At 37.3% G+C, this 21,052-nt stretch overlaps 1 protein-coding gene across 3 annotated transcripts; it reads left to right on the top strand.

Moving 5' to 3' along the window:
- Positions 1–21: 21 nt before the first annotated feature.
- LOC102265651 (C-type lectin domain family 2 member D11) lies at positions 22–20,220 on the top strand. 3 transcript variants are annotated; one of them, XM_070371059.1, is made up of 6 exons: positions 22–128; positions 6,464–7,596; positions 13,553–13,714; positions 16,463–16,638; positions 17,210–17,316; positions 18,785–20,220. In XM_070371059.1, exons 2-6 carry the CDS (start codon positions 7,545–7,547, stop codon positions 18,903–18,905), a joined length of 618 nt encoding a protein of 205 aa, XP_070227160.1. In that variant the 5' UTR covers positions 22–128; positions 6,464–7,544; the 3' UTR covers positions 18,906–20,220. The 3 variants fall into 3 exon arrangements, with proteins under 3 accessions (XP_070227160.1, XP_070227161.1, XP_014337443.1); XM_014481957.2 differs by lacking the exon at positions 22–128 and adding an exon at positions 2,876–3,007; XM_070371060.1 differs by lacking the exons at positions 22–128; positions 13,553–13,714 and adding an exon at positions 2,868–3,007.
- Positions 20,221–21,052: the final 832 nt, after the last annotated feature.

Here is a 21,052-nt window from a genome sequence, read left to right as displayed (position 1 = left end):
TACTTAGGAAGTTCCGGCCACAAACGGTTGACTGTAGTCTTAGTTCTCTAATAAGAGCTGGAAGTAAAATGCCTGATATAAATGTGGTAAAGAAAGATGTTTTCCAACTGTGTGGATTGTAAAATGAGGTAAGAATTTGGGCTGTAAGGAATGAGGGTGAGGACTGAGGTGATAAAATAATGCTACTGATAAGACTCTAGTGTCTACACAGGGAAAGTGGTTCACAGTTACAGAGTTTTCAAGGATGAGAGACCTTGAAAGAGTGCTATAATTTATAAATTGTAAATGTGTTTATAATTTGTTTAAGAATAAGCAGATATGGAAATTCTTGTTCTCACAGGTAATGAAAGGGAACTATTAAGAGAAAGAGGTAAGAGAATGGAAAAAGGTAAAATTTATGACTGACAATGGAATGATTAATTTCACTGGGAAAAATACATACTGTAAAGTGTTACACATATGCAGCATATTATTATTGTGAAATAAAGTATAAAACTTATCATGGAAGCTCACAGGAGAGAAAACATTAAAAGGCAAGTAAAAGATATTTACTAATTTAAAAAAGTGAACAATTCCAGATAAAAATTTAGGAGAACATTCAAATAAAATATCTTACATTAGATGCCATATAGAAAGAGAAATGTGTGTGTGTGAGATTGAAATTAAAAGTCATGTATTAAGATTTTGTTTGATGATTTACTAAGTGAAAAAAGTGACTTTTACCTGTTGGAGAAAATTGAGGTATCTTAATTTAGGATGGAAAATTTTCTTTATCCTTGATAAAAGTAGCAATCAATTTAGATAGAAGGCAATTCAGAGGAGGAAAAAGATGATTTCTAATTCTTGTTAAATGACTGCATTTATTTCTTCATTCCTTTGGTATTTTGAGTATCTTTATAAATCTGCTTAAAATATTTGCTAGATAATTCCAACATCTGTGTCACATCAGCACAGCTTCTGTTGATTGTCTTTCTCCATGCAAGTCCAAATTCTCATGGCTATTTGTATGCTGAATAATTTTGAATTGTCTTCTGGACATTTTTAATAAACATTTTGTTAGGAGACTCTTTGTTTAAACGTGTGGAGCACATCCAAATATTTGGTTTGTGCAGACAATCACTCTGGATAGGTTCAGGCCTTCTGTGAACTCTGGTTCCAGTTCAGTTTTCAGAGCCCTTGTAGTTTTATTTGGATATTTCTTGGAAGTGCATCAACTAATCGCCAATCTGGAATGTGGGCAATGTTCCTCTATAAATTTAGGTCTCAGTGTCTTTGGTACATTGGAGTCGGGTGTAGGCATGCACAGCTGGTGTGTCTGTGGACAGGGGGAATGCAGGAATTTGCTACCCTCTAATCACATGGTGTGCTGTGATTCATGGGGTCGCAGAGTCGGACACAACTGAGCGACTGAACTGAACTGAACTGAACTGAATCACATGGTGATGGTTTTTTCTGGTGACCAGACACTCCCTTGAAACTATACAGAACCTTCACAATGAGTGATCACCAGCATAACAAAGTTACTTCTTCTATGACTCAAGAAATGGACAAAATTATAATGATTTTTGAAGCTCCTTGCCAGGAATCAGAGGTAAAGATCAAATATATCTATTACAACACAGTTTTCATTCACTCAGATGGTGCTAGTAGTAAAGAAGCCCCCTGCCAATGCAGGAGATGCAAGAGATGCAGGTTCGATCCCTGGGTGGGGAAGATCCCCTGAGGTAGGCAATGGCACCCTGCCCCAATATTCTTGCCTGAAAAATTCCATGGGTAGAGGAGCCTGGTAGGCTATAGCCCACGGCACTGCAGAGGGTCACACATGATTAAGCACAGAAAACAAAATCAAAAAGTTAAGCACAGTTTGAAAAGTATCAGAACTTAGATATGGCAGAAATATTAGAATTATCACACTGGAAACTTTTTAAAAACTCTGACTGACATGCTAATGACTCCAATGCAAAATATAGACACCATGAACAATAAATATGTAGTGTAAGGAGAACATAGAAATTATAAGAAAGGAAAAAAAGCAATGTCAGAGAATCAAAAACACTTACAAAAATACAGTGTCTGATGATCTCATTAATAGATTAGACATGGCTGAGGAGAGAATCTCTGAGTTTAGGTCATAGCAACAGAAACATCCAAAACTGAAAAGTTAAAACAAAACAACTGAAAAAAAAAAAAAAGAAAAGAAAACCCAAAACAATATCCAAGAACTGTGGGATAACTACTAAAAGTGTAACATGTAATGGGGACACCAAAAGGAGAAGAAAGAAGTAGAAGCAATATTTTAAGAAATGGACTGAGAATTTACCTCAAATTAATATCAAACAATAAAGCACAGATCTAGGAAGCTCGGAGAAAACCAAGCAGCATAAATCCGCGCACACACACACCTCCCTCAAATACATCTGGGTATATCATAGTCAAACTGCAGAAAATCAAACAAAAATTGAGAAAAAATTTGAAAAGAAGCAAGAAGAAAAAAAATTACTTTGCCACCTTTTGTTATCTAAGAAGCCAGGTATATAAGCAGAGTGGAGTGAAATGTTCAAACTGTTGAGAGAAAAAAAATTACCAACCTAGAATTCTATATTCTATGAAATCACCTTCAAAGTGAAGGGGAAAATAAAGATTTTTTCCAGAAAAAGAAACCTTCAGGGAATTTGTAGCCAGGAGACCTTCCTTATAAGCATGTTAAAATAAGGAAGGACTAGAAAGAGGTAGGAGAAGGCAATGGCACCCCACTCCAGTACTCTTGCCTGGAAAATCCCATGGATGGAAGAGCCTGTAGCCTGCAGTCCGTGGGGTCGCTAGGAGTCGGAGATGACTGAGCAACTTCACTTTCACTTTTCACTTTCATGCATTGGAGAAGGAAATGGCAACACACTCCCAGTGTTCTTGCCTGGAGAATCCCAGGGACGGGGGAGCCTGGTGGGCTGCTGTCTATTGGGTTGCACAAACTGAAGTGACTTAGCAGCAGCAGCAACTGCAGAAAGAGGTAAGGAAAGCGATACAGGTCAGAAACTAGAATCTACTTTGAGGAATAAAAGAAAATTTTAAATGTATTTTTCCTATTCTTAATTGATCTCACTGGTAACAGCTAGTTTCAAAATAATGACTGTATTAGTTCCTTGTAGTTTATGCATAAGTGGAATGAATGACAGTAACAATGTAAGGGACAAGAGTATAATTAGGATTATTTTGTTATTATAAGATATTGCACTATTCTTTTGAGGTTTACAGTATTAATTGAAAGCACATTTGAGCTAGTTGTAATTTTGTATTACAAGCTTCAGGGCAATCACTAAAAATATTTTTTTAAAAAGAAAGGAGTGCAATGGATACAAGATAGGAGAGAAAATGCAATAATCTAAGCTGCCCAACTAAAACTACCTAAGGCTTAAAAAGTAGAAGATAAAATGGAAACAAAGAACAATAGCAACAAATAGAAAACATTAACAAACATGGCAGATATTAATTCATCTGTTTAAATAATCATCTTCATGGCAATGGTTTAAATATACCAGCTAAAATAAATTGTCAGAGTGAAACAAACAAGATCCAATTTTGTATTTTCTATAAAAAATCCATTTTAAAGATGAAGATATATGTAGTCAAAAAAGGAAAAAGGAAACCAATGGAGAAAGATATTCCTTGTGAATACTAATCAAAAGAAAGCTGGAGTAGCTACACTATATTAATTTCATTTTTTTAATGTTTTATTGTAACATTGAGTTGATAGTAGTTTGGGGGTATTAACATTAAACCAAAACCCTATGAAGCACTTGGAAATAATTTCATGCAGAGCAACTTCTAAACAATCAAACTTATCAGGGAGAAAGAAGGACATTACATAATCATAAAACAATTCTCCAAGAAGACAATTGTTTTGTATGTGAACCTAACAACAGTGTCAAAATGTAAGGTAGAACCTGATAGAACTGCTAGGAGAGACAGGTGAATTCACTATTATGGCTGAAGACTTCTGTAACCCTCTGTCAGAAATGGGCAGACCCATCTGGCAGAAAATCACAACACAGTTGTACTAACAGCACCATCGATCAACTGTACACAAAATAATTGACATTTATAAGCTACTTTATTTAATGACAGCAGAATATACATTTGTCTTGAGGTTATTTTGAATATTTGCCATACTAGACCACATTCTGAAAAATTATAGCTTAAAAAATTAAAAGAATAGAAATCATATAATGTATGCGCTCAGGCCATAGTGGAATTAAACTAGAATCAGAAGGCTACATAGAAATATAACTAGAAAATCCTAAATACAGGAGATTTAACAACATATTTCTAAACAATACATGAGTCAAAGAGGATATTTCAAGAAAAATTTTAAAATATTTTTAACTAAATGAAAATGTAACTTAAGAATTTGTGACATAGAGTAAAATAAGTGTTTAGAGGAAAGTTTACTACATTGAATGCACATATTCAAAAAGAATAAATATCTAAAAACAAGTATCTAAGCTTTAACCATAGTAAACTAGAAAAAGAAGGGAAAATGCAAAGTGAAAAGAAATGAAATTGAACAGTAGAAATTAATAGAGACAATCAATGCAATCAAAAGCTGGCACCTTGAAAAAGATCAATAAAGTTGATAAGCCTCTAGAAAACAAAGCTGGTTCTTCAGCAGAAATAAATACAATTGATAAACCTCAAGCGAACTGAGGAAAACGGAGAGAAGATACAAATCAGTAATATTAGAAATAAAAAAGGGGAAATACTACAGAATCTTTGGATATCAAAAAGATCATGAAAGAAAATTCTGAAAATTCCTAATCCTACAAATTCATTGTACAGTCTTGCTTCACTTGGATCTTAACAGTCCTCGGGATTGCAGAGTTGGACAGGACTGAGCGACTAACACACACACACACACAATACTACAGAGTCTTTGGACATCAAAAAGATGGTGAAATAAAACTATGAAAAATATTAATCCCACAGATTCATTGTACAGTCTTTCTTCACTTGTATCTTAACATCTATACATTTTACAAGCACACATACTGAAGAAGGCTAATGTTTCTAATTACTATAAAATGTATTGAGCTACATATGGTTCAGTGTTTAAAAGCAAGTTAGCTGGAGTTCCTTTTGCTCAACATCTGGAAGAAAACTATGATTTTTATTCTAGATCAGCACTTTTGAATCAACTTTCTACAGTAGTGGAAATATTCCACATCAGTGCAACCACAATTGTAGCCACTAGCCACATGGAGCTGTGAGCACTTGAAATGTGGCTAGATTTAAAATTTTTATTTAATTATAATTGATTTAAATTTTAATACTCAAATGTGATTAACGACTATTCTATTGCATAGCAGTTTAAGACTTCCTTGTGGCTCAGCTGGTAAAGAATCCGCCTGCAATGCAGGAGACCTGGATTCAATCCCTGGGTTGGGAAGACCCCTGGAGAAGGGAAAGCCAACCCACTACAGTATTCTGGCCTAGAGAATTCCATGGACTATATAGTCCATGGGGCTGCGAAGAGTCGGACACGATAGAGTGACTTTCACTTTACTTCACTTCTAAAGGTGTGGTTTGGATTTAGACCTTAAAGCACCTAGAGAAGAATTTTTTCACCACCATGTTTTACCACCAATGTCAGGAGAGGAGTAGCAAAATCAACGCATATTTGAACACAAATTCTTGTTTATGTCTTGTGAAAAAGTGTACAGTTATAGATGGTAGACAATGATCAGATATTTATTTGTTGTGTTTACACAAATGAGTACCTGAACAGGGTATTACTCAAGGATTGATTTCAACAGATCTGATGCTTGTGGTCATGCAGAAGATATTATGTTGGAAAAGCTGTAAACATGCAGTGCAAGATTAAAGCCTTGACAAAAATTCTAATTCGGGAAAACTATGGTAGAAGCGTAATTCATAGTTACAAAGATGGGCTTTGAGAATGAACAAGAGAATGTGAGTATTGGTTGGCCAATGATAGCTGTGTGATGCTGCCAAGTAATATAGACTCTGTGAGAGTCATTCATTTTACTAGTAAAGTAAAATGAATAATAATAATAGTTTAATAACTTTTAGGATACAATGACTTAGACAATATAATCACTATATATGTTAAATTTCATATAATTAACTGCTTGTTGTGTGTCTTAAGCATAAAATTATACAGATTCAAAGAGATGTAAATAATAAAAAAACAGCATCCTTTGTATGCAGGAAAATTGCTAGTAAACAAGTAAATAGATCTTCAGTATTTCCAAAGGCCTAAGAATGGAAATACCTAACTATTGATTTACAGGTGCCTGTGAATATACATTTATACCACTGGGAGGCAGTATAACATTAGATTAAATAGGACTTTAGCAGAGAAACAAATTTGTGTACAAATCTCAGCTATTTTATTCAGTGATTCTGTGAATTCAACTAGATATGGTAACTTTTTTTTTTTTTTTCCCAGATATGGTAACCTTTTTTAAGCTCAACATTCAGATCACGGCATCCGGTCTCATCACTTCATGGCAAATAGTGGAAACAGTAGCTGACTTTATTTTTCAGGGCTCCAAAATCACAGCAGATGGGGATTGCAGCCATGAAATTAAAAGACGCTTACTCCTTGGAAGGAAAGTTATGACCAACCTAGACAGCATATTCAAAAGCAGAGACATTACTTTGTCAACAAACGTCTGTCTAGTCAAGGCTATGGTTTTTCCAGTAGTCAAGTATGGATGTGAGAGTTGGACTTATAACGAAAACTGAGTGCAGAAGAATTGATGCTTTTGAACTGTGGTGTTGGAGAAGGCTCTTGAGAGTCCCTTGGATTGCAAGGAGATCCAACCAGTCCATCCTAAAGGAGATCAGTCCTGGGTGTTCATTGGAAGGACTGATGTTGAAGCTGAAACTCCAATATTTTGGCCACCTGATGTGAAGAGCTGACTCTTCTGAAAAGACCCTGATGTTGGGAAAGATTTAAGGCAGGAGAAGAAGGGGACGACAGAGGATGAGATGGTTAGATGGCATCACCTACTCAATGGACATGAGTTTGGGTAAACTCTGGGAGTTAGTGATGGACAGGGAGGCCTGGTGTGCTGCAGTTCATGGGGTCGCAAAGAGTCAACATGACTGAGCAACTGAACTGACTGACTGACTAACAAATCTATGTCTGTGAAGTAAACCGAAGCAATTCCAGGTCTCACCAAAGGATCACTGCCCTTCATTGATTGGTGCCCAGTGATGGAAAGGAATTTTTTTCTGCACGTTTTATTTAACCTTTTTGATTCAGGCAAGAAAATAAAACTGGTCCGTGTTATTTTGACATTTTGACAGGGAAAGAAGATTGTGGAGTAGATTGTCTAAGTTAAAAGCTCTTTGCATTTTATACATCTAAAACTCTTGTGAACTTGACTTATCTTGTTGCAGCTCACTTACTGGATGTGAGTTTACTGCTTTCACTTCTCACTTCCTGTTTTTGCAACTACTTATGAAACAGTGCCATATGCTTTTGATTAAATAGAGACATTACTGTGACAGAGACTTTGAAAATGTTTCAGAGAGACTCTATCTCCAGAGAAAACATGGAAGAGGGGCGATCTGGTAAGTGAAAATTGATAAACTTTGACAAAGTAAAATGGGAGCTGGGGAGGGGAATAATTCTTATTCCACTGACTACCGACAGGATAGAAATTGCACTTGAGGAATATCAGTACCTCACAGTTCACCTCTCTAGGAGAGATGGTTTGAAAGTCTAGAGGTGGCTGAGAGGACAGGTAAGTGTTATATCAGTTATTACGCTGCTGTTTATGTTACTTAAATATTTCACACGAATTACATTACAGGAGGTTAATAGAAAAATGCTCTTTGGGTTTATTTTATTAGTCTTTATATTTTCTCCAGGTTGCTGGCAATTTGCACTCTGGCAAGTCACATTATGATATTAAATAACAGACGATTATATCTCAGAGTAATGATAAACAGACACCAACATTTGGTAATACATATACTAGTAAAAGTTGCCCAAACCTACTGTATAGCACAGGGAGCTGTGTTCAATATTATGTAACAACCTAAATGAGAAAAGAATTTTTAAAAGAATAAATGCATATATATGCTTTAAAAAACTAACTATGGCACCTTTGCTGTAGTGTGATTGAATCTAGTAATCGCATGTTTGCTGCTGCTGCTGCTGCTAAGTCGCTTCAGTCGTGTCTGACTCTGTGCGACCCCATAGACGGCAGCCCACCAGGCTCCCCCGTCCCTTGGATTCTCAAGGCAATCACGCTGGAGTGGGTTGCCGTTTCCTTCTCCACTGCATGAAAGTGAAAAGTGAAAGTGAAGTTGCTCAGTCGTGTCCGACCCTCAACGACCCCATGGACTGAAGCCTTCCAGGCTCCTCCATCCATGGGATTTTCCAGGCAAGAGTACTGGAGGAGGGTGCCATTGCCTTAATCACATGTTTAGAGCCTGCCATTTGTTAGACATAGAGCTACAAAGACAAATTACATTTAGACCCTGATTTCAGGGCTTCATCATCTCAGGGACAGACAAATGAGTTACTATAACTTGATGTGATTAGAGTGAGAAGATATTTAATGAAACTTAGGGAGTTGGTGATGGCATAATTGTGAAGTTACTTTTCACCTGGGCCTTGAATGATACTGTCACTTTTTCTGAAAGAAATAGGAATAAAAGTCAATTTTCTTCAAAAAAATTCTAAGTAAATACAAAAGTATACTTTCCTTCCCTTGGTCACAAAAATGCCCTGCAAAGTTTCCTTTTGGAGTAAAGGGTAAATGTGATTTTTCAGTGAGATCATTAAATGTTTCAGCTAAAATCAATTGAGGCCTATTTTGTGTCCAGATAATTTTCTCTTGTCTCTCCCTCTCTGTCTGTCTTCCTCTTTATGTCTCACGGGGTCTGCTTTACTTTTGTGTTCTCTCTGTCTTTCATTCTCTATTCATTTGATTATAGTGGATCTTATATGGCCAAGCTTTATGTCATCCTATTTAGAGTACAATACCAAAGTAGTTTATATAATGTGTCTTACCAGAGATTTTCAGTAGTGAACATAAAAAATATGAGCATCTTTTAAACCTAACCATTTTAGGTAAACAGGTTTTTTTTAATTAATTTATTTTTAACTGAAGGATAATTGCCTTATAATATTGTGTTGATTTCTGCCAAAAATCAACATGAATCAGCCATAAGTATAACAGTTTTGATTTAGTGAGAGCATCAGTATTAATTCAACATAGTGATTTATTATTAAAAGCATTTGTTGAAATATAGTATCTAGTTAATACTAGATTAATATAGTTAATAAATTAGTTAATATAGTTAATGTTGTTATTTCAACATCCCTGCATTACAAAAAATAATTATAACCTCCTTCTAATCTCCCCAGTTGATATTAGCTGAGAATTAATTTCTTGCTGTTGCTAAGTCGCTTCAGTTGTGTCTGACTCTGAGCGACCCCATAGACAGCAACCCACCAGGCTCCCCCATCCCTGGGATTCTCCAGGCAAGAACACTGGAGTGGGTTGCCATTTCCTTCTCCTGTTCCCTAAAGAGACTTTTGTTTATTAAAACCATGAATAATTATTGACTAAAATAAAAGTTGCCCCCAAACTGGGAATATTGATATACAGATCCTACTTTATAATTTAGAAAACAAATGTGTGGGTTTGGGAATAGGATGCTAAAGCCATCCACCAGAAAATGCTTTAACATTTTTAGTTTATAACAAATTTGATGAGAAAGATAAAGAGTATATCTCATGCATGTTTGTACTTCAGCCCAGCAGAAAGAATATCTTTTACTGAACATCTATTTTCTGGTAAAAACATGAATTTCCATCTTTCTTTCCTTCTCCCTTTCTCTGAATTTTACTTTTTTATCAAGGACAAGACGATATTGAATTTCCTGAAACACAGGGTTCACGCTTAATCAAAAAGAAAATTCTTAAAGAGCTTTAATGTTTACTAGCTAAGCCAAGGGCTTATGTAGCTGAAACTATTTGAGCAGTGCAAGTGTGAAAGCTATTATTATTTTTTTTTAATTTAAACTGTTTCTGTAAGTTAACTAAGTTTTCTAGAACATAAAACTAAAGTTAAAACCAATAGACCACTTGTAAAAGAATGAAACTAGAACACTTTCTAACACCATACACAAAAATAAACTCAAAATGGATTAAAGATCTAAACGTAAGACCAGAAACTATAAAACTCCTAGAGGAGAACATAGGCAAAACACTCTCTGACATACATCACAGCAGGATCCTCTATGACCCACCTCCAGGAATATTGGAAATAAAAGCAAAAATAAACAAATGGGACCTAATTAACCTTAAAAGCTTCTGCACATCAAAGGAAACTATTAGCAAGGTGAAAATACAGCCTTCAGAATGGGAGAAAATAATAGCAAATGAAACAACTGACAAACAACTAATCTCAAAAATATACAAGCAACTCCTACAGCTCAATTCCAGAAAAATAAATGACCCAATCAAAAAATGGGCCAAAGAACTAAATAGACATTTCTCCAAAGAAGACATACAGATGGCTAACAAACACATGAAAAGATGCTCAACATCACTCATTATCAGAGAAATGCAAATCAAAACCACTATGAGGTACCATTTCACACCAGTCAGAATGGCTGCGATCCAAAAAGTCTACAAATAATAAATGCTGGAGAGGGTGTGGAGAAAAGGGAACCCTCTTACACTGTTGGTGGGAATGCAAACTAGTACAGCCACTATGGAGAACAGTGTGAGATTCCTTAAAAACTGGAAACAGAACTGCCTTATGATCCAGCAATCCCACTGCTGGGCATACACACTGAGGAAACCAGAAGGGAAAGAGACATGTGTACCCCAATGTTCATCGCAGCACTGTTTATAATAGCCAGGACATGGAAGCAACCTAGATGTCCATCAGCAGATGAATGGATAAGAAAGCAGTGGTACATATACACAATGGAGTATTACTCAGCCATTAAAAAGAATACATTTGAATCAGTTCTAATGAGGTGGATGAAACTGGAGCCTATTATACAGAGTGAAGTAAGCCAGAAGGAAAAACACCAATACAGTATACTAACGCATATATATGGAATTTAGAAAGATGGTAACGATAACCCTGTATACGAGACAGCAAAAGAGACACTGACATATAGAACAGTCTTATGGACTCTGTGGGAGAGGGAGAGGGTGGTAAGATTTGGGAGAATGGCATTGAAACATGTAAAATATCATGTATGAAACGAGATGCCAGTCCAGGTTCAATGCACGATACTGGATGCTTGGGGCTGGTGCACTGGGACGACCCAGAGGGATGGTATGGGGAGGGAGGAGGGAGGAGGGTTCAGGATGGGGAACACATGTATACCTGTGGTGGATTCATTTTGATATTTGGCAAAACTAATACAATTATGTAAAGTTTAAAAATAAAATAAAATTAATTAAAAAAAAAAGGCAGGGAGGGTGGGAAGCCAATAAAAAATTCTCTATAAAAAAAATTAAATTAAATTTTTAAAAAATTAAATTAAATTAAAAAAAAAAACCCAATAGACCAGTATTATGGTTCATTTCTCTGTTCTTCTGTGAGATAATCCCTAACACTATTTTTCAAATTAGAAAATTGGTTATTTTGTTCAGAGTATAATATAAGGCATTCGAATTTAGAGGGAGACAAGAAGAGACAAACCATAGGAGATGAGAAGAAATTTTCCTTTGCTTTTCTGGTTGGTTTAAGAATTCAGTTGATTTGACATAGGTAACAAGAGAAAATCAAAGAAAAGTTGGCTAACAAATATACATGGGACAGATTCAGGAAAACTGAGTAACTGGTCAAAATGGCCAAAAACTTCACATGAAATACCATCTCCAGCTAAAGACAAAAGATGCTGGGGGTGGCGGCTTGGGTTACAAAGGGGCAGAAGGTCATTGACATGGACATGAAAAAAGGGGAAGTTGGGTGAATAAACATTTGCAGGGCCACACAGAAATGATAGACACAAAGCTAAGTCTGAGAGTCTGATCTCCAGGGCCTGCCCACTGTTCCCCACCACATTCAGGCCCATATCTTTGCCAGAAGTCCTTGAGGTGAAAGGAGGTCTGGGTTCCCAGGAGCCTGCCAGGAGGCTGGTGTCTCTTGGGTCACTGGGGCTGGCAAGCACTGGGGTGAGGGGTCCTGGGTTTGTGGGAGCCTGCAGGGAGTCACATAAGCCTGCAGAATCAAGCCTGATGTGATGCTGGGGAAGGCAGATCTGGGATGTGTAGTGAAGTCAGGTGCTGTTTTACTCCCCTTTTCCCAAGAGGAATGGGTCTCTCTCTTTTCTGGACTGCCTAGTCCTGAGGGAAGGGTTTTGGGAGGCTGATCCCAAAGAGTTCATCAGGAGCCAAGTGTCACATGAGCCCCACCTGGAACTGCTGGAGTTGGCAGGTGCAGAGGGGAGACAGGAGCCTGGGCTCCTAGGAGCCCACAGTAAGCTCTGGGTGGAAGCTCTCTGAGGCTGCATTCAGTGAAGTCACTCAGTCATGTCTGATTCTTTGCGACCCCGTGGACTGTAGACTACCAGGCTTCTCTGTTCATGGGATTCTCCAGGCAAGAATACTGGAGTGGGTTACCATTTCCTTCTCCAGGGGATCTTCCTGACCCAGGGATCAAACCCAGGTCTCCCACATTGGAGGCAATCACTTTAAGGCTGCATTATCTGCCTGGAATTGGTGGAGTACAAGGAGCTGGGATGAGGCAGGGAGTAGGTGTGCCTGGAATCCTTGGCTCTGGGGAAAGTATTTTCATGTGCAGATAATTTTCAAATTGATATTTCTACTGGGAGGTGAGTGGATGTGACTTCTAGAAACACTTTCACTTCTTTCTAATCTTTATGCTTTTTATGTACTTTTCTTGCCTCATTGGCATTGATAGACCCTCTAGTAAAATGTTAAATTGGATTGGTGAGAGCAGACATCCTTTCCTTGTTTCTGGCCTTTGGTGGAAGGGGTTCACTTTTTCACCATTAAATATCTTGTTAGCTGTACTATTTCTGCAAATGACAAGTATCGGTTTATGTCCTTCAATTCCTAATTTGTTGGAATTTGTTATCTTGGTGAATATTATGTTTTTCACATATTTTGTCTATACTTATTGAGATGATCATATCCTTTCTCTTCTCTTATTCTGTTAATATGATGAATTGCATTGATTAATTTTCTAATGCTCTTCTCAGTACTTCTAACCAGATTTCTCATTTAAGGAGGTAAATCTGGACTTTTTTTCATCCTGATTTCTACTCTTTTTGTTTCTTACTATTTCCCTATCTGTTCTTCCAATTACTGGAAGATTCTCTAGGGGAAAAAACTCAATTTCTCTTACTCTCGTCCCCTTTGGGTCATGGCCATCATTTGTGGACTTTGATCTCTTGTGAAGAAGGTTGACAATAGGAGAGGTGAGGTACAGCTTACTTTACAGGTTTATTCTGTGTTAAATCAAGTCAAGTTTTTCTCCCTAATATGTCCATGAGATTGAGATTCTGACATTTGCATTTATAGGTAAATTACTCCGAATTCTTTACCTGCTGAGCCAATCGGGACAAATACTCCAAAGGATATGCCTACCAATTATATCTTTTGTAACTTCTGCCAAGTTTTACCGTTTCATCTTCATTGCATCCCTAGCTGCAAATCTAATGCTATTTTATCCTCTTTTCCCAGGTAAGTTGGGTGTTCTCTAAACTTTACAATGTTCTTTGCACTTTTGCTGCTAAGTTGCTTCAGTCGTGTCCGACTCTGTGCGACCCCATAGACGGCAGCCCACCAGGCTCCCCTGTCCCTGGGATTCTCGAGGCAAGAACACTGGAGTGGCTTGCCATTTCCTTCTCTTTGCACTTTTATATAGTCAATAAATGTTTATTGAGCTCCATTATGAACCAGGCACTGTGTGAAGTGCTTGAGGTATGGTATACCATGAACAAAACATGCACGCACACACACACACACACACACAAATCCCCATGCCAGTGAACTCCTATTCTATCAGGAAGACACAAATACTATAATAAAAAGTAACAGGGTAAGGAGTACAAGGGGCTTTCCTGTTAGAGGTGGTGAAGAATTCACCTGCAATGCAGGAGACCCCAGTTCAATTCCTGGGTTGGGAAGATCTGCTAGAAAAGGGATAGGCTACCCACTCCAGTATTCTTGGGCTTCCTTGTCGCTCAGCTTGTAAATAATCTGCCTGCAATGTGGGAGACTGGGTTCAATCCCTGGGTTGGGAAGATCCCCTGGAGAAGGGAACTGCTACCCACTCCAGTATTCTGACCTGGAGAATTCCATGGACTGTATAGTTATTGGGGTCGCAAAGAGTCGGACACGACTGAGCGACTTTCACTCGTTCACTCAAGGAGTACAAGTGTATAGGCAAGCCTCCTTGAGAGGATGACTTTTCAGCAAACTATTGAGGGAGATGAAGGAGCCATTGGCTATGTGAGGAAAGCATTCCAGATGGTGGGAACAAGCAGAATGAAAGAAGGAATCTCCTGATAGGTTTGAGGAACAGCAAGGAAGCTTCTTCAGCTAAAGCAAGGTGAGAATGAGGAAGAGTAATGGGCTGGGAGTCACAGTATTATAAGTCAGTTAAAGATTTTGGATTTTGTTCTGAGTGCAATGAGGAGGAACTAGATGAGAAAAATTGTAGGAGAGGAATGTCATGATCTGAATTTCATTGTAGAATAATCATTTTGACTATTACATTGGGAACAGATTGTTAGAAGAAAAGTTAGACATAGGAACAGCTACTAGGACAAAGTTGTAGAAATCCACACCAGATAGGACAGTGGCTTGGCCCTGGTGATAACAGTGGAGGTGGGACAGGGTATCGGAATCTGTCTATTCTGAAAGTTGAGTCAACAGTATTTCCTATCAGGTTGGCTAAGGGAGGAAAAGCGAGATTATGAAGCAAAAACATCTATGCTTCCCATAGCCTATACTCTGAAATATTGCTGGTTACAGAGTATCTAATCAGGGCCCGTATATTTTTACACATATTTGACAGAAATTCACATAAAACAAAAAACTTCTGGAAACCCTACATCGTATTTTTGGTACTAAAATCAGTATTTGAACTATGCTATATTTTGTCTACTAGAAGATTTTTTTTTTTTTTTACTAGAAGATTTTTTACCCTTAAAAAATGTAGCATAGTAAAATCTAGGAAAGGTAAGGAATTTGCCTTTCTTTTGTCAAGAGAAGAAGGACAGATATAAAGAGGCTGTGGGGAAAGGGAAAATCTGTACGATGCTTGGAAAGAGTACTACAGAAATTAAATGCTACAGAAATTGATTTCTTTATAACAGTTAGTGTCCATGGACCCCTGGGAAGTGAGGTACACAGATTCTCTGCTTGAAGATCAGTGGACTGATGGCTTTTGTACCTGAGATAAGACTGTTAGTGATGACTCCAGGAGGCAACAATTGAATGTACAATACATACTTCAAGACTGACCTTGGGTAAAAGTTCACCATATAAAATATATATGCATTTATTCATATATTAGTTTCTGTAGTACATTTTGTTCCAAGGCAATTCTCGATCTAATAAAATCATTTAGGGAAAGCAACTACCACTAGCTCGCACTCAGCAAGTGATCACATATCTCAATACTGCATTTTCCAAGAAACCAAAAGAAGAAAATGATCTTAGAAAAGACTGTTGTTTGGGGAAGCAGTGAAATGCAAACAAATTTCCAAATATTGACTAGCAGTTGGCGCTTTATAAATCGTTATGGCTAGCAGCATCCTAAGAGGCATTAGTAATACTAGTTGGCAATGCATTATAGCTCAGCAGTTCTGCACATAACTGAGAATTGGGCAGCATCCATAGAGGGTATTTATTACATAGCCAGGCATTTGAGATGTCTTTCTGGAAGCAAAATATGATGATGAGGAAAATTATGTAATGAATGGTACTAAAATACATATAATGGAAAGCTATTTATTGGGAAAAGCAAACACATTTGGGCATTGAAGTCATTTCTAAAAATCTGTCTACCAATTGAAAGTAGCTCCTGCTCGGATGTGAAGAAAAACAAAATGCTATTTCCAAAAGTCCTAAAAGTACAAGAGTCTAGTTGATATTCTATCATGTTTTTCTTCAAATCCCTCATTTTGGAATTTCCCTGGTGGCTCAGACGGTAAAGACTCTGCCTGCAGTGCGGGAGACCTGGCTTCAGTCCCTGGGTTGGGAAGATCCACTGGCCTGGAGAATTCCATGGACTGCATATTCAGACATGACTGAGTGACTTTCACACATATATACTATGCAAGATTTATGCATATGTGTGTATATATGTGTGTATACATACATATGTAAAGAAAAAAAGGCTGACCTCAGGGTGGTAAGTGGAAAAATAGATGAAAGGGATGAGAAAATTTGTTATATTCACTGTGTTTGTCCAACTACTAGTGAGAAGAAGAGAGCTGGACTCACATGTTCTGTATGTTCCCTGCTCAAAAGGATGGATAGGATTTGGAAGTAAATGTTTTTATTTTTCGGAAGACACAAGGAACTGGACATTCAGTCAGACATTCTGTACTTCATTGGAAGCTGTCCTTGCTCAGTTTGAAACTAAGGATGAGCTGGTAAGAAATATTTTTGGATCATGTTCTTTGTTAAATATTTAGCCCCTGAGAAGGCTATAGGCTGCATAGGGTGACAGCTGAAAGAAGAGGAAGGATCCCATTCCAGGCAGACTTGGGGACTTGGAGTGCATATTGGTGCCTGATATTTCTTGGGTATGTTCTCTGCCTGGAACCCTGTGAGACAATTTGGACACATTCTCTCTTGTATCCTCATAGTTAACCTTTAGTTAAAAGTATTGTTCCCATTGTACAAAGAAATATGGTAATCATGTAATTTATCATCCAAATCAGGACATTTTGGGGAGTGAAAATGACGATATTAATAATATGTTGGTGCCACAGTTATAACCTGGGACTTTCTCAGTAAAACTGAGATGTGTGGTCACTTTAATGTAATTTAGGATCAGAGATGTTTGAGTGACTTAAGCTGAGAACTGGGGACTAGTCTCCCACCAGATTCTAAACTTATCAATTATTTAGGCTGCCATTTAAAGAGAGATGTCTAAGGGGAAGAGGACTCAACGGTAAAACGAAGGAGACATGTGTTTTCGCTTTCTGTGTTTTATAATAGAACTTCCTGATAAGATACAAAGGCCATTCTGACCATTGGATTGGCCTTAGTAGAGAATCATCACATCATGTTTGGAAATGGACCGACAACTCTAAATATAATGCCTCGTAAGTTTATAGACTTTCTTCTACTGTATTCACGTGTGGTTTTGGGTATGAATTGTGTTTATGAGAAAATAAATTTAATATCATGGAAAAGTTATGAATTAAGAAATAGAAATCCTTTGTATGCCCTTCCATTTATTAGTTGCACCTTTGGAAAAACTTGAATATGATTTCAGCTGAAACCTTTTTCATGACGATAACATTGGATGTAGTTCTTCCACTCTCACCCACTGACTTAAACTGTGCTAATTCCCTACTTAAAAGGCAGAGAGAACAGCTGAGGCACACGAGGGTCCTGCAGTCTTAGAAAGCCACTAAGAATTGATATCCACAGACCCTCAGTCCACTCTTTCATTTGCTACATTCATTCTTAAAAGGAAGGTTGTCAGGGAACCAGTGGGAATCCTCCGTAAATTATCTCTGGGAGGAACTTAGTAACATTCCTTGGATTGTGAGTGCTTCAGTGGGGATGTTTTGAATGTAATCATTACATTGGAGCAGATAGAATATAAGGGTGCAGTCACTTCCCTCAATCAAAACTAAGCCCTTTTAATAATTTACTAGTAAGTAAACACGTTATTTTCACACATGTATGAAACAGGTCAGTAGAGCACTGAAAATATTCTTCACTCAAGGCCACTGGCAATGAAAATAATCAATAATAGATCAATAAATTATCAATAATAATAATAGAAAATGTTTTTTAGTCTTCAACCAAGTTGAGGACTAAACTAGACCATTTCCTAGATTACTCGGAGAAACTGCTCCAGAGAAACAGGGTTTCTAGCTCAGTTTTACATCTTGTCAGAACAGAGAACATTAAACAAGTCAGGGTTGCCTTTCTTTGAGGTTTCCCCTAGGAAAAAAAAAAAGAATAGACCAGCACATACACAGTGGATCAGTATGGCCCTAGCACCTGGGAAGGGAGTCTTATCACCAAAGGAGACCAGCATTGATGTCTCAAGAAGGGGGACATTTAATCTTTATTTCTAACATGGACATTTTTACTTCTGGTCAATGTATCTTTTTCTTTAATAATTAAAGCAGAAGTATAAAATATGCTTGATAGGCCACAAATAGGTTGTTTTAAATAGCATAAAATTTAATTCATGTATAAACCAGAATGACTTCCCTATATCTCCATATGTGAAATTTTCATTTATCACCACCCATGGCAACAGTTTACTTGGCTACCACAGCAAGCACTAGTTAAATACCTAGTCAACAACATAACTAGATTTGGGATGGATAGTGATAATCTTCTGATACTCCAGCAGAGACTTTGAGAATATAAAAGGAACTAAATACAGAAATGATATATATTTACTCAGAAGACTTATGAACAACAGATTTTCACTTTTGTCTTGTTCACATTAGCAGTAACTGCAGTGGGGGTGCTGAAGCATACATAGGAGGAATGAATGTAGATGTCCAGCCTATGCTTTTTTAATATTTTTGTGCTTGGTTTTAGGTTTGCCATCACAGGAGATGCAACATGTGGCTACCTGAATGACCTTGGAGTTAGCAGTGCCAGGAGTTATACAGATAGAAAATGGATTTGCAGCAAACAAATAATGTTTCCATGTCCTTAAATTCTTCAAGTCCTTTTTAGGGAATTTCATACACCATCTCAAAGAGATGCATTATAAATTATGCACAGTTGCTGCTTTATTGCTTGCTCTTCCAAAAATATCACCAATATTCATTTATAGCATTGTTAACAGCAAGGAGACAAGCTATACTTGAACGATACAGGGATTTGGAAGAGCATGATTCTAAATTAAATAAGCGTTATATAATATGAGTTGATATTTATGTTTTGAACCCAGTCAATGTGAATAAATGCCTCTTCCTATATACAAACAGTACTTTCTTTGCACACATGGGACCATAAAAATAAGTATGATAACTGAAGCCATGCAAAATGAGTTTAATCACTGATGTTATTAGTTGGTTAACACAGTTGAAATTCTCTTACCATCAGTTACAAATGTATAGGGAAAATTGTTTTGGACTTCCCTGGTGGCACGGTGGATAAGCATCTGCCTGCAAATTCAAGGAACGTGGGTTCGATCGCTGGTCCAGGAAGATTTCACATGCCACTTAACAGCTAAGCCCATGTGCCACAATCCTGAGCCTGGATTACAGAGTCCATGAGCAGCAATTATTGTAGCCCAAGTACCCAAGAATCTGTCCTCCGCAGCATGAGAAGCCACTACAATGAGAAGCCCGTGCACTGCAGTGAAGAGTAGCCGCCACTCTCTGCAACTAGATAAACTGCAAGACAAAGAAGACCCAGTGCAACCAAAGATTAACTCATTCATTAAATTTTTTGTTTTAAAAAGACACATATATAGGGAAATTTTTAAAACTCCCAAGACTAGGGACTTACCTGATTGTCCAGTGGCTAAGACTCTGCTCCCAATGCAGGAGGCTTGGGTTCAATCCCTGATCAGGGAACTAGATCCTGCATGCTTAAACTATAACATTCCCCAGGCTTGTTTGAGCCAAAAGTTCCCACTTGCAGCAACTAAAAATTCCACATGCTCTATAACAAAGTTAATCGGCTGTACAGCATGTGAAATCTTTGGTTGATGCATGTGAGATTTTACTCCAATTAAAAGACAAAATCTTACCACAAAAAGCAGGGAAAAAAAAGGCATCACAGAAGCTGGCAAGGAAAAAAAAAAAAAAACAGGATTCCACATACCACAACCCATATAGAAGATTCCTCATGCTGCCAGTAAGATCCAAGCAGCCCCCCCCAAAAAAGTTTACTAACCATAATATTTATTGTAGACTCTATATTTTAAAACATTAGAAACACTGAAAAAATGCTTTGTATACTTTAATCCTAGGTGTTTATAAGTTACAGTGTGCTAAATAAATGTTATCCCTATAAACCAATATTTTGGTTTTGGTATTTTATATATCAATCTTTTGTTTACCCTTCATTGGATTTTAAATTCCTGCTTCCACTCTAATTAAATCACAAATAGTTACTTCTACCCATTAGCCATGTGATACCCAATCTCAGAATATATGATTGAGTTTGATAAACAAAATGTTTTAAATTTTTACAGCATTAACTACACTGTACTCATGAGTATACAAAAGTAGAAAATAGTAACTTATATCCTCTCTATGTACCTCCATTTCTCTTTGACTCCTTATCCCCTAGTTTTAACTTGTTTTCAATATCTGTGACACTATTTCTGTTTTATAAGTTCATTTGTAGCCTTTTTTTGTTTTTTAGATGCTACATGCAAGTGATATCATGTAATATTTGTCTTCCTTGTTAGTTTCTTAGTGTAATTTTATGCAATCTTGTATATATTAATTTTCCATATATGTATAAATATTATATGTTTAGGGGCTTCCCTGATGGCTCAGTGGTAAAGAGCTGCCTGCAATGCAGGAGACCTGAGTTGCATCCCTGGGTTGGGACGATCCCCTGAGGAAGGAAATGGCTACCCCTTCCGGTATTCTTGCCTGTGAAATCCCATGGACAGAAGAGACTGGCAGGCTACAGTCCATGGGGTCTCAAAGAGTCAGACACAACATAGTGGCTAAACAACAACATAATCAAATGAACCAATTCTTCAAAGTAAATCTTCCACACATTCTGTTAGTTCTGTTTTCCTGTAGAACCCTGACTGTCATAAGAAATTAATTCCTTAGAAAGCAAACTTTGACTGAAGGGGACAGGGGACAGGAAGAATGCAAGATGCATTCTGTC

Source organism: Bos mutus, chromosome 5 (assembly GCF_027580195.1).
Source record: "Bos mutus isolate GX-2022 chromosome 5, NWIPB_WYAK_1.1, whole genome shotgun sequence".
NCBI classification, from domain to species: domain Eukaryota; kingdom Metazoa; phylum Chordata; class Mammalia; order Artiodactyla; family Bovidae; genus Bos; species Bos mutus.
The sequence above is the reverse complement of the archived record's forward strand: the minus strand, read 5'-3'. Positions and strand labels throughout refer to the sequence as shown.

Excerpts from the sequence above, each read along its gene's own strand:
- LOC102265651 (XM_070371059.1), top strand. The coding sequence starts at position 7,545 with ATGTTTCAGAGAGACTCTATCTCCAGAGAAAACATGGAAGAGGGGCGA. Across the intron at positions 16,639-17,209 it reads TTGAAACTAAGGATGAGCTG|AACTTCCTGATAAGATACAA; the intron begins GTAAGAAATATT and ends GTTTTATAATAG. Across the intron at positions 17,317-18,784 it reads AACTCTAAATATAATGCCTC|GTTTGCCATCACAGGAGATG; the intron begins GTAAGTTTATAG and ends GCTTGGTTTTAG.